Raw genomic sequence first — 13,223 nt, 5'->3', positions numbered from 1 at the left:
ATAAAACCTCAAAGTATTTGGCAAAACAAATGCTATTACGAGTTTGATTAAAATGTTTGTGGTACCTGTGCTATGAATTACAGACGTCCACAAAATTAAAAGCACATTCTGAAGAAAATCAAATTCTGATAAATTGTTTGTAAAAATTCAGCGGTACAGTCCCCCCAGGGGAGAAGTAATTTGCCTTGTTACCATCAGTTAAAAATCAAATGAGCATATTTTCCTCTTTTAATTGTGACCGCCACAGCACTGTAGAACATGTACAAACCTAAACCCTTTTGATCAGAGTAAACTAAACAAGACGCTGGTATTTAACAGGGCATACAGATCATGTAGTATAAAACATTTTCTTTTGAAAATAAAAATTTTATAATCTGTTTCAAAAATACCAAACAATTGAAAAATATATCGACTGCAACAAAATTCCCAAACAGAAGTTCAAAAATCTTGGCAAAGCCATACATATAACATAAAATAAAATCTAGCTTCATTTACCAACTAAAACACTCATTAAAAATAATGATTTCTGTACGTCTAAACTGAGTGTAACACTTGGACATTTCAATAGAAATTGCTGTTCTGTCATACACAAAGTCTGTTCTCTAATTTGAAGAAATTTCAATTATAAGGCAAAGGAAGACTAAAAATAGAAACAGTGCATCTTAAAGTTTTTCAGAGACCTACATATAAGTAATTTCCAAACGCATAATTTTTATATGCTTATGGTTTGGAACAAATTTTCCCTGAGCACTCTTTCTGCTTGGTTAGAAAATTAAAACATGATCTATAGAATAGAATTTGATTTTGATTTTTCTTAAATATATGCAATTTTTCATCCATCAAGTGTATTTGGGAATCTTTCCTTCTAGACATCTCTAAAGTAATAACTAATTATAAATGTTTTAAGGGGCTATTCGAATGGCTATAGAAATATGGTTGAGTTTTAGTGCCCTGAGAACTGTACAGTGGGTGTCTCATACAACTGAAATGATTTACTAGCCTTAAAATTATCAACGGTTATTTTAACAAATTCAGAATGGCACTAGCTTCACAGAAGAAAGAGGTAATAATCAGTAATTCCAGCTCAGATGACCAATAATAAGTACTAAAAACTAAAAAAAAACCAAACCAACAACAAAAAAACACAACTAAAAAAAAAAAGTTGGATTAACATTGTGCTTTCTATGGAATAATGCTGAAAAAAATTAAGGCTTCTGCCCAACACAGGAACTACTTCATCTTGAAAATTTATTTAATGCAGTCTTGAAATCTGTAACTCCTTAATAGTCATGCAAACTTAAAATTAACATCACCGGAAATTTCATCACACAAATTGCAGTTCTCAGTGCTATCCCAAAATTTACAGCCCAAAAGACATACTATAATTAGTGCACATGTACCATACCACTACCAGCTGTGTTCCCCTAATTTGTAAGGTCTTAAAAAACTCTTAGCTACTTGAGAGTTTAGACCTCTTCTCTTTCAAATAAATAAAGGATAACAAATACTAGGAGCCTTAACTATGCAAATCTGTAAATACTAATTTTCTACATATAGCCTAGCATCACACCAAAGGAAAATAAGATTTAAGAAGTTTCATATTTACAATTAGATTTCATAAGACCTAACTATATATTTCTCTTAGCACTACGATTTATGTGGCTTGCAAGAATAAATAACTTAAAACATTTAGAAGTCATCGTTCTGAAGACCTTCAAGAAGCGATGAACAATTTCAGATGGCCAGAGGTGAGTCTTCTGTCTTCTTAGTTATATTTTAAGGTGCTTTACGCAGGCCGACCTTGACCAAAACGACTTTTAGACCTAGATTTTTTAAACAGAAAAGAAGGTCAGAGGTGCTTCTAAAACAATAAGTTGCCACTGCTTTAGGTCATGTTTGCTTGACAGTGTCAAAGTTTAATGAAACTTCATGTAGCTCCATAATCCATTTTCAAAAATTCTTGGAGATGTATTTTGGAATTCAGGTATTTTTTAATTTGGGGGAAATAATATGTACATATATTGTACATTATGAATCTGGAGCAGTGCCCCACAACCAAACACATTAATACCTCTTCAGTGAAACAAATGAGCATTTACATTAAGTGGGATAAATAAAAACTATAAATAGTACCACAGTAGCTCAGGTCAGGCTTGAGTTGCCACAAATGTATGAAAAAAGCTTTTGGCTTTCTGAGCTTTCTGGATTTCAGAATTGTAGATAAGGCATTTGGATCTGTAGTATTAATAATCAAATCTCAGTAACTGTTACTCTTTCAAAGAAAATCTGTGCTGTAAAATGACACAGAACATACAAATTAGATTTTATTAAGAGAGACAGAACAAGAAACAAGAAAGGTTTCAATGATTTATATAAAGTAGTAATATATTATCTACAAATAGTATAAAAATTCTGCTAATTTACACTATAGCTTACATTTTTATCAGCAGTTGGCTCAGAACAGAGCTGACTCAATAAACATTAAACTTTTAAAAAAGTATACTTTCATTAAATTTTGTGATCATGACCTCTTAAAGTCTTAACTTTTAAGTTAAAATCTGGTTCTAATTAATGTCTTGATGATCATATCCCCGAAACAAAATAAAACCAAACTCAAATTATGTGCTTCTAGTGTTCATACGATTTTTCCAAAAAAAAAAAAAATCACTTCAAAGCTAGTGGCATCCTGAATTCATTTATGCTGATTCACCTTGTGTTTTTCTCCGAGCTGCTTTGCCGTGCATTGACTGGCACTGAGGCCTTGATTTGTGCTTCGATCCTGGAATAAATACCTCCTGCAAACTGCACAGTAAAGGAGAAAAATTAAGTTATTATCTTTAAGGAACCAATAGAAGCTCTGCTTTATTGAAATGGCATTACTTTTTAACTTAGAAGTAATTTTATTTTGATTTTTTAAATTCAGGCTCTGAGTTACAATTTATTTTTATTATTTTATATAAGTAAAATTCACCCATTTTAGTGCACTGTTCTGAGTTTTGACAAATGCATACAGTTGTGTAACCACTCATAATGGAGACATAAAACAGTTCAAACACCCCAAGAAAATCCCCTTGTGCCCCTTTTAAGTCCAATGATTTGACACTACCAATTCCTGGCAAGCACTGACTTGTTTTATGTCCCTATACTTTTGCATTTCCCAGAACATTATATAAATAGAAACATACAGTCTGTAGCCTTCTGAATCTGGCTCCTTTTGCTTAGCATAATGTGTAGGATATTCATCTATGTTGCAGCATGTATCAATAGCTCATTCTTTTTATCTATTCTACAGTCTTACTCATTTATCATGTAAAGGACATTTGGGTTGTTTCTAGCTCTTGGCAATTCTAAATAAAGCCACTGTAAAGATATGTGTGAAATGATCTGTATGGTGAGTAAACAGTTAATGCTATAAGAAACAGCTAAACTGTTTTCCCAAGTAGCCATTCCCTTTTGCATCCTTACTAGCTATATACGAGAGTTCCAGTTGCTCTATATTCTTGCCAGCATATTTAAAAAACTTTTTTAGCTGCAGTGCAACTATGCCCGTGTGCCACAACTACTGAGCTTGCCTGTGCTCTAGAGCCCTCAAGCCACAACTACTGAAACCCGCACGCCTATAGCCCGTGCTCCACACAAGAGAAGCCACCGCAATGAGAAGCCCGCACACCACAACGAAGAAGAGCCCCCGCTCGACACAAATAGAGAAAGCCCGCGCGCAGCAACGAAGACCCAATGCAGCCAAAAAAAAAAAACAAAAACAAAAACTTTTTTTAGACATTCTAGTGGGTGTATAGTGGTATCTTGCTGAGGTGTTAATTTACATTTCCCTAATGATATTGCATCTTTTCCTGTGCTTATTTGCCACCTGTATCCCTTCTTTCTGAAGTGTATGATTAATCTTTTCCCCACTTATTGTCATTGGATTGTTTATTTTATTATTGAGTTTTGAGAAGTCTTTATATATTTTGGATACAAATCCTTTACCAAATAAATATTTTACACATATATTCTCATAGTTTATGGCTTGTCTTTTCATTCTCTTAATAATGCCTTTCAAAAAGAAGTTTAAATTTTGATGAAGTCCAATTTGCCAATTTTTTTCTTTTATGGATAATACTTTTGGTGTGGTAGCTAAGAAATATTTGCCTAACCCATGGTGATAAAGATTTTTTTCCTGTGTTTTGTTCTTGTTTTTTTTTTTTTTTTTTTTTTTTTTTTTTGTGGTATGCGGGCCTCCCTCTGTTGTGGCCTCTCCCGTTGCGGAGCACAGGCTCCGGACGCGCAGGCTCAGCGGCCATGGCTCACGGGCCCAGCCGCTCCGCGGCATGTGGGATCCTCCCGGACCGGGGCGCGAACCCGGTTCCCCTGCATTGGCAGGCGGACGCGCAACCACTGCGCCACCAGGGAAGCCCCTGTGTTTTGTTCTTGTAGGGAAGTAAATTTTTAAATAAAAGAATTAGGGTCAAGTGTTACTGTGAATACATAATACTGGTACTAATGATGATACACAATGTTATGACTAACATGTAATTCAGTAAGAGTAAGGTATTTCTTGTGATCATTTTCATCAAGATAACATCTTATTTTAAAGATAAAGTCTAAGCACTGCATGCAGAGTTGATGAAAATGAGCAACTTCCAGGGGGTCACCCTCTGGACAGTCTGCAGTACAGAGTTAATCTGCTCTTGGTTGGACATTACACTTTCAGTAACAACGTACTTTACTATGTGTGTTATAGAGAGGACCTATGGACTGTAAGAGGTGGTGAAAAACTTATGTGAACAAACTGGCTAACTGGTACAGAATATAAAAATATATAAAAAATTTACTCTTAAAATTATAAAGCATCTTTATACTTATGATGAAAATAAAGTAGGAAGGCATATCCAAGCAAGCACAGTACACGAGTACATAATTCTTACTTCTTTTGCTTCCTTTGACTTGACTCGGTCCAGATCACCCAATCTCATCTTTATTAGGTGCCCTGTAATTTCAGACATCCGCCGTTGATCTGAAGGTAAAAATTAATAAACCTTACTTTTTATGAGGATGTTTTATTACTTTTATTTCTTAAAGAAGATTGCAATCATCAAGAGTTTATGAAAATATCACTGGATATTATTTATAGACACATACACCTATTTATCTTTGAAGGATTTTAGGCTGCAAGTGGCAAAATAGCTCACATACAGATAACTATGCTGCTTTTAATATTACTGTAAATCAGCCTAAGACATATTCAGCCTTCTTGAGAGTGGAAGTAGTGGGTGAAAGTCAGTCTGAGAGGCCTCAAAAATGACAGATACATAAAACAACATATTATCTACTGGGATTGTCTAGTAATGAAACTCTGGTTGATGCCTAAGGGAATGTGCTAATTCTGGGCCTTATTCCAGTTGGAATCTTTAAAGCTATTCAGCATACTTCATAAAATAAAAGATTCCTATCATTGCTATTTAGACCTAACTTGTACATTACACAAATAATAAAACTTACCATCTTCTCTTTGTGCATCTTGGTTGAATCTCAAGGATCTTGTGGCATCCCACTTATTCTTCTGCATACTCACACTATTGAAAAAAATTAAACAAAAATCAGCACTGATGCTTTTACAATGAACATCTGACTGGATTAAGGAGCAATACTCACATGAAAGGAGATACATCTCTAGAAGTTGACTAAAAAAAAGTAGACAACATTAAGGCCCAATTAGAACATATTTATTGATTAGCGTTATAGGTAATACAAAAAGGGTTTACATTTATTGGGTGCAAGATACTGTACCAAGAGCATTACAAGCATTCTTTCACTGAAGCCTTGCAATTACCATGTGAGATAGGTGCTACTATTATCTCTATAATAAACAGCTTCAGAGAAGTTAAGAAACTTTCCACAGAGAAACAGACCTAGAATTTGAACCCAGTTTTACTTGTCTGACCTGGAAGCCCACCACCTCTATGCAGTCTTTTAGAATTCACTCATTCTGTGCCTGTGGTCCTTAACATGGAAATGAACATACAATCCGTCCAACATATATTGTGTGGAACTTGTTTGAACCCCAGCTTTTCACACATTTTTAGAATCTATAGTTTCTCTTTTAGCCAACTGTAGTTATACTGTTCTCTTATTCCCACCTGGCTTTTTACTCATTCCTTTGAAGGCATGGGGAAATAAGAATAATTTTAAAAGGTCATAAAATATTTATTTAAAAAATTTAAAGCCTACTTATTTTTTGAATAAGTAATACTGGTTCAGAATTCAAGAAGTACAAACAGCACATATATTAAAAAGCCTCTGTCCCCCAGACATTCAGTTCCCTTCCTTAGGGGCAACTAATTTTATCAATTTCTTGTATAGCTTTCCACAGATATTTTATGGATATACAAGAAAATTCATATATATTCCTTCATCTATTCTACAAAAATGGTAGCATAATATGCCACTATACATACTGCTCTGCACTTTTCCTTTTTTCTTTTTATTGAAGTATAGTTACTTTACAATGTTGTATTAGTTTCTGGTGTAAAGTGATTCAGTTTTATATACATATGTTCTTTTTCACATTATTTTCCATTATAGTTTATTACAAGACATTGAATATAGTTCCCTGTGCTATACAGTAGGATCTTGCTGTTTATCTATTTTATATATAGTAGTAGTTTGTATATGCTAATCCCAAACCCCTAATTTCTCTCCCCCAAACTCACTTTCCTTTTTTCATGTGTCAATATACCTTAGAGATCTTTAATCTCAGTGTTTATTGTGATTCTTCACTCATTTTTACACTGCTAGCATTCCACTGTGGCACTTATTACTCTTCTTTTTCGAATTTTTCCTGGCTGTACCTGCTTATTTCTCAATATGAACTTTAGAATAGTAATAGATAATTTAGTGTTACCTTCTCCAGTGCCTTTTCTTTCTTCTGACCACAGGGTGAAGACATCTGCTTTTTTGGTTGTTTAGTGAATTTCTTTGGCTTCTCCTTTTTCCCTGATAACAGAAGGTCAATGTTATGAGCATAAGTCCCATATACTTTTCCCATGCACTTGTCACATTCAAACAATAAAACCACTGAAAAATAAAACATTGTTTTTAAAAACTAACAAATTGCCTTGGGATAAAAAATAAATATATGGAGAAATCAAATTAAAAGTGCTTTACAGAGGTTCATTTTAATTACTTTTCTTCTTTCTACTTGGTGAAAATCTTTGCGGAAAAAATGAGGGAAATGAATTCCAAGTGCCAGTGAAATTAAATACAGAAAATGTTGGGGGAAATTATTCATATTTCTTTCTCTGAATCTAATTTGACAGTGGAGTCACACCTCCTAATTAAAAATTTTTTATATAAAAAATAACTATAACCCAGAAAAAACGAATTTGAGAATGGGAGGAGAGAAGAGCTCACAAAAAAATCTTTAAAATGTCTTTTGTTCATGCAGGAGGTGGGCTATGAAGGTAAAAATGGAGGTAGAACATAAATGATCTTGTGAGGAACCAGATCTGGGACAAAGTATATTTGAAACTAAGGCATTCCTGCAGTCAGTATTCTGCTTTACTCTGGCTGACAGTTTAGTGGAGAAAGGAGAGAGGCAAAAAAGATGGAGGGGAAAGAAGTATTTCTCTAAAAACAATGTTTGAAGGTTAAGAATAGCAAATTAGATCACTGTTTCCCAAATATCAATTATTTGTACACCACCTTCACACTTTTTGCTCTTTTTTTTTTTTTTTTTTTTTTTGTGGTACGCGGGCCTCTCACTGCTGTGGCCTCTCCCGTTGCGGAGCACAGGCTCCGGACGCGCAGGCTCAGCGGCCATGGCTCACGGGCCCAGCCGCTCTGCGGCATGTGGGATCTTCCCGGACCGGGGCACGAACCCGTGTACCCTGCATCGACAGGCGGATTCTCAACCACTGCGCCACCAGGGAAGCCCTGCTCTATCTTAAAAGGGAAACTTTATCACTACCATAAATGAAAAACCTGTAAAATGTGCTACATAGAAGATAATTTTGAAGATAACAGAATAAAGACAAAACAACATCAATAATCTGGATAGATTTATTTGCCTGCTGGCAAGCCCTGAGCCCCTGACGTGTCTCTTTGTTAAAGTGGGAGATTTAAGTGTTATAAAATTTCTAATAGGGTTAGAAATTTTAGGGTGTGACATATGATAATGGCAGTGTGAAAAGGTTGGACAATTCCTTCCCTAAAAACAGAACAAAAATATTATAAACAACCATCTGCAGGCACTGGGGAATAGTCAAAGGAAGATAGAAAGTTCAATGTTTACGTTTGAAAGATGCAAGAGCTAAGAACTGTGACTTTGTGGCTTTCTTGTCTGAGGGCACTTCCCCACCTCCCCAGTTCAGGGAGGAAAATTACAGCCTTGAGTTCTAGGGAGAAGATGATAAAGTTCGAAGCAACAGAGAAGCTGGAATTTTTTTTTTGGCCGTGCCACGTGGCTTGTGGGATCTTAGTTCCCTGACCAGGGATTGAACCCATGCTCCCTGCAGTGGAAGCGTGGAGTCCTAACCACTGGACTGCCAGGGAATCCCCAAGAAGCTGGAAATTTAAAGGGGAAAATATGGAAGCAAGAAAGAGACTTGAGGTCTAAAATGTGAGTATAAACTATGCCCAAATTCCTAGCTGAGTGTTAAACTCTGCAGGTATATGGGAGACCCTATGAAGCCCCGCTAAAAAGGCAAGCAGAAACTAGGGTGGGGTGTTGATCCTTGCAAGACAGAACTGTTCTTTGTGAGATGTGGGAGTTTCTTGTGCCTTCTGACTGAATGATTTCCCCAAACTGCCTTTAGCTTGAGCTTCTGAGAGTCTTATAGGCTTGAGGTATCAGAGGTCAGACTTGGGAACTGGAAAAACAAGTAGGAATCTAGGAGGGAACCCAAAAAGCAAGGAAACCACTAAGCAGGTGAGCCCCCAAATCTGAATATAAATTCTGTCCAAATCCTTGGCTGACCACTAAACTACACAGGCTGGTGTGGCCCCTGGTGGTGTGCAGGCTAACGCAGTAGCAGTCAGCAGCCAAAAAACCTATGAAAAACACCATCCACTGCATACCAGCCAGGAGACGGATTTTGCAGTTTGGCTCCCGCAGGTTAGTTGTTTACTAGAACAAAAATCCCAACAATCCTCAGAAGAACAAAAGAGATTTCAGAGTTGCACAAAGATAATCTACGATGTCCAGTTTTCACGGAAAAGTTATGAGATAAAGAAAGTGAAAAGAAAAGAAACAGTCAGAAAACACTCTGAAAAGAAACAGTCAATAGCAACTGATTCTGAGAGGGCCAGCATGTTGGACTTAGGAGAAAATAACTTCAAAGCAACGATTATAAATATGTTCAAAGGAAAAATGGTAGTATTGACCGTTGCGGAGCACAGGCTCCGGACGCGCAGGCTCAGCGGCCATGGCTCACGGGCCCAGCCGCTCTGCGGCATGTGGGATCTTCCCGGACCGGGGCACGAACCCGTGTACCCTGCATCGACAGGCGGATTCTCAACCACTGCGCCACCAGGGAAGCCCTGCTCTATCTTAAAAGGGAAACTTTATCACTACCATAAATGAAAAACCTGTAAAATGTGCTACATAGAAGATAATTTTGAAGATAACAGAATAAAGACAAAACAACATCAATAATCTGGATAGATTTATTTGCCTGCTGGCAAGCCCTGAGCCCCTGACGTGTCTCTTTGTTAAAGTGGGAGATTTAAGTGTTATAAAATTTCTAATAGGGTTAGAAATTTTAGGGTGTGACATATGATAATGGCAGTGTGAAAAGGTTGGACAATTCCTTCCCTAAAAACAGAACAAAAATATTATAAACAACCATCTGCAGGCACTGGGGAATAGTCAAAGGAAGATAGAAAGTTCAATGTTTACGTTTGAAAGATGCAAGAGCTAAGAACTGTGACTTTGTGGCTTTCTTGTCTGAGGGCACTTCCCCACCTCCCCAGTTCAGGGAGGAAAATTACAGCCTTGAGTTCTAGGGAGAAGATGATAAAGTTCGAAGCAACAGAGAAGCTGGAATTTTTTTTTTGGCCGTGCCACGTGGCTTGTGGGATCTTAGTTCCCTGACCAGGGATTGAACCCATGCTCCCTGCAGTGGAAGCGTGGAGTCCTAACCACTGGACTGCCAGGGAATCCCCAAGAAGCTGGAAATTTAAAGGGGAAAATATGGAAGCAAGAAAGAGACTTGAGGTCTAAAATGTGAGTATAAACTATGCCCAAATTCCTAGCTGAGTGTTAAACTCTGCAGGTATATGGGAGACCCTATGAAGCCCCGCTAAAAAGGCAAGCAGAAACTAGGGTGGGGTGTTGATCCTTGCAAGACAGAACTGTTCTTTGTGAGATGTGGGAGTTTCTTGTGCCTTCTGACTGAATGATTTCCCCAAACTGCCTTTAGCTTGAGCTTCTGAGAGTCTTATAGGCTTGAGGTATCAGAGGTCAGACTTGGGAACTGGAAAAACAAGTAGGAATCTAGGAGGGAACCCAAAAAGCAAGGAAACCACTAAGCAGGTGAGCCCCCAAATCTGAATATAAATTCTGTCCAAATCCTTGGCTGACCACTAAACTACACAGGCTGGTGTGGCCCCTGGTGGTGTGCAGGCTAACGCAGTAGCAGTCAGCAGCCAAAAAACCTATGAAAAACACCATCCACTGCATACCAGCCAGGAGACGGATTTTGCAGTTTGGCTCCCGCAGGTTAGTTGTTTACTAGAACAAAAATCCCAACAATCCTCAGAAGAACAAAAGAGATTTCAGAGTTGCACAAAGATAATCTACGATGTCCAGTTTTCACGGAAAAGTTATGAGATAAAGAAAGTGAAAAGAAAAGAAACAGTCAGAAAACACTCTGAAAAGAAACAGTCAATAGCAACTGATTCTGAGAGGGCCAGCATGTTGGACTTAGGAGAAAATAACTTCAAAGCAACGATTATAAATATGTTCAAAGGAAAAATGGTAGTATTGAGTAAGCACATAGAGAATCTCAACAGAGAAACGTAAAGTATAAAAGAACCAGGGGGAAATTCTAGAGCTGAAAGGCACAATAATTGAAATGAAAAAATGTACCAGATGGGCTCAAGAGAAAATGTGAAATGGCAGAAAAATGAATCAGTGAATGTGAAGTTATCAAAAGGTCATAGGTGTACTGGAGCTCCAGAAAACGAGTGAGAGAAAGGGGCAAAAAAAATACTTAAAGAAATAACTATTGTAAGATAACATTAATTTACAGATCCAAGAAGGTCAACAAATCCCAAGTAAGATAAACACAAAGAAAGTCACATCTAGGCATATCACAGTTAAGCTTCTAAAAGTTAAAGATAAAAAGAAAATCTGGAAAGCAGCATGATTAAAAGTGCACATTACATACAAAGGGGAACAATTTTATCACAATGACTGACTTCTCATCAGAAACAATGGAGGCCAGAAGACATTGAAATGACATATTTATTTATTTATTTTTAAATCTGGCCAATATTATGTTTAATGGTTAAACACTAAAGGCATTATCATTGAATAAAGAACAAGACAAGAATGAAAACTACCACCACTGGAAATTTTAGCCTCTGTAAAAAACAAGGAAAAAGATTGAGATATATGAGACCAATTTTATCACAATGACTGACTTCTCATCAGAAACAATCAAGGCCAGAAGACATTGAAACAACATATTTAAAGTGCTAAAAGAAAAAACTGTTATTAACAAAGAATTATATATCAAGAAAACTGTACTTCAAAAACAAAAGCAGGGACTTCCCTGGTGGCACAGTGGTTAAGAATCTGCCTGCCAGTGCAGGGGACACGGATTCGAGCCCTGCTCTGAGAAGATCCCACATGCCGTGGAGCAACTAAGCCCGTGCACCACAACTACTGAGCCTGCGCTATAGATCCCATGAGCCACAACTACTGAGCCTGCGTGCCACACTACTGAAGCCCGCGTGCCTAGAGCCCGTGCTCTGCAACAAGAGAAGCTACCACAATGAGAAGCCTGCGCACCGCAACGAAGAGCAGTCCCCACTCACCACAACTAGAGAAAGCCCACATGCAGCAACGAAGACCCAAAGCAGCCAAAAATAAATAAATAAATAAGTTAATTAATTATTTTAAAAAGCAAGGGGCTTCCCTGGTGGTGCAGTGGTTGAGAATCCACCTGCCAATGCAGGCGACATGTGTTCAAGTCCTGGTCCGGGAAGATCCCACATGCCGCGGAGCAACTAAGCCCGTGCGCCACAACTACTGAGCCTGTGCTCTAGAGCCCGGGAGCCACAACTACTGAGCCCACGTGCTGCAACTACTGAAGCCTGCGTGCCTAGAGCCTGTGCTCTGCAACAAGAGAAGCCAGCACAATGAGAAGCCTGTGCACCACAAAGAAGAGCAGCCCCTGCTCACCGCAATTACAGAAAGCCCGTGAGCAGCGACGAAGACCCAACATAGCCAAAAATAAATTAATAAAATAAATTTTTTTTTAGACGATGATATGGATTTTCTCCTTTATTCTGTTAATATGGTGAAATGTATTTCCAAATGTAAAATCAAATTTGCATTCCTGATGTAAACATTACTTGGTCAATTACTTGATACATTAATCTTTTTTTTTGCTGGATTTTGTTAATATTTAAAAGCTTTTTTTGATCATGTTTTTTATTTTCCAATTTGTTAATATGGTGTATCACATTGATTGATTTGCATATATTGAAGAATCCTTGCATCCCTGGGATAAATCCCACTTGATCATAGTGTATGATCCTTTTAATGTGTTGTTTGATTCTGCTTGCTAGTATTTTGTTGAGGATTTTTGCATCTATGTTCATCAGTGATATTGGCCTGTAGTTTTCTTTCTTTGTGACATCTTTTTCTGGTTTTGGTATCAGGGTGATGGTGGCCTCGTAGAATGAGTTTGGGAGCGTTCCTTCCTCTGCAATTGTTTGGAAGAATTTGCGAAGGATGGGTGTTAGCTCTTCTCTAAATGTTTGATAGAATACACCTGTGAAGCCATCTGGTCCTGGACTTTTGTTTGGTGGAAGATTTTTAATCACAGTTTCAATATCATTACTTGTGATTGGTCTGTTCGTATTTTCTATTTCTTCCTGATTCAGTCTTGGAAGGTTATACCTTCCTAAGAATTTGTCCATTTCTTCCAGGTTGTCCATTTTATTGGCATAGAGTTGCCTGTAGTAGTCTCTTAGGATGCTTTGTATTTCTGCGG

At 37.5% G+C, this 13,223-nt stretch overlaps 1 protein-coding gene across 3 annotated transcripts in view; it reads right to left on the bottom strand.

Annotated features, from left to right (window-relative positions):
• Nucleotides 1-887: 887 nt before the first annotated feature.
• The window catches only part of SANBR (SANT and BTB domain regulator of CSR), a 62,137-nt gene continuing 49,801 nt past the window's right edge, over nucleotides 888-13,223 (bottom strand). Inside the window, exons 15-20 of one of the 3 annotated variants that reach the window (XM_024133589.3) lie at nucleotides 6,902-6,993; nucleotides 5,653-5,681; nucleotides 5,500-5,573; nucleotides 4,926-5,014; nucleotides 2,711-2,802; nucleotides 888-1,823 (exon numbers count right to left, since the gene is read on the bottom strand). In XM_024133589.3, coding sequence (XP_023989357.1) covers nucleotides 1,787-1,823; nucleotides 2,711-2,802; nucleotides 4,926-5,014; nucleotides 5,500-5,573; nucleotides 5,653-5,681; nucleotides 6,902-6,993 — 413 coding nt within the window. In that variant the 3' untranslated portion in view covers nucleotides 888-1,786. Of the gene's footprint in view, nucleotides 1,824-2,113; nucleotides 2,292-2,710; nucleotides 2,803-4,925; nucleotides 5,015-5,499; nucleotides 5,574-5,652; nucleotides 5,682-6,901; nucleotides 6,994-13,223 lie in introns of those variants that run through there. The other 2 variants (XM_024133590.3, XR_002893322.2) reach the window with 2 other exon arrangements.

This window comes from Physeter macrocephalus, chromosome 12 (genome assembly GCF_002837175.3).
Source record: "Physeter macrocephalus isolate SW-GA chromosome 12, ASM283717v5, whole genome shotgun sequence".
Taxonomy (NCBI): domain Eukaryota; kingdom Metazoa; phylum Chordata; class Mammalia; order Artiodactyla; family Physeteridae; genus Physeter; species Physeter macrocephalus.
The sequence above is the reverse complement of the archived record's forward strand: the minus strand, read 5'-3'. Positions and strand labels throughout refer to the sequence as shown.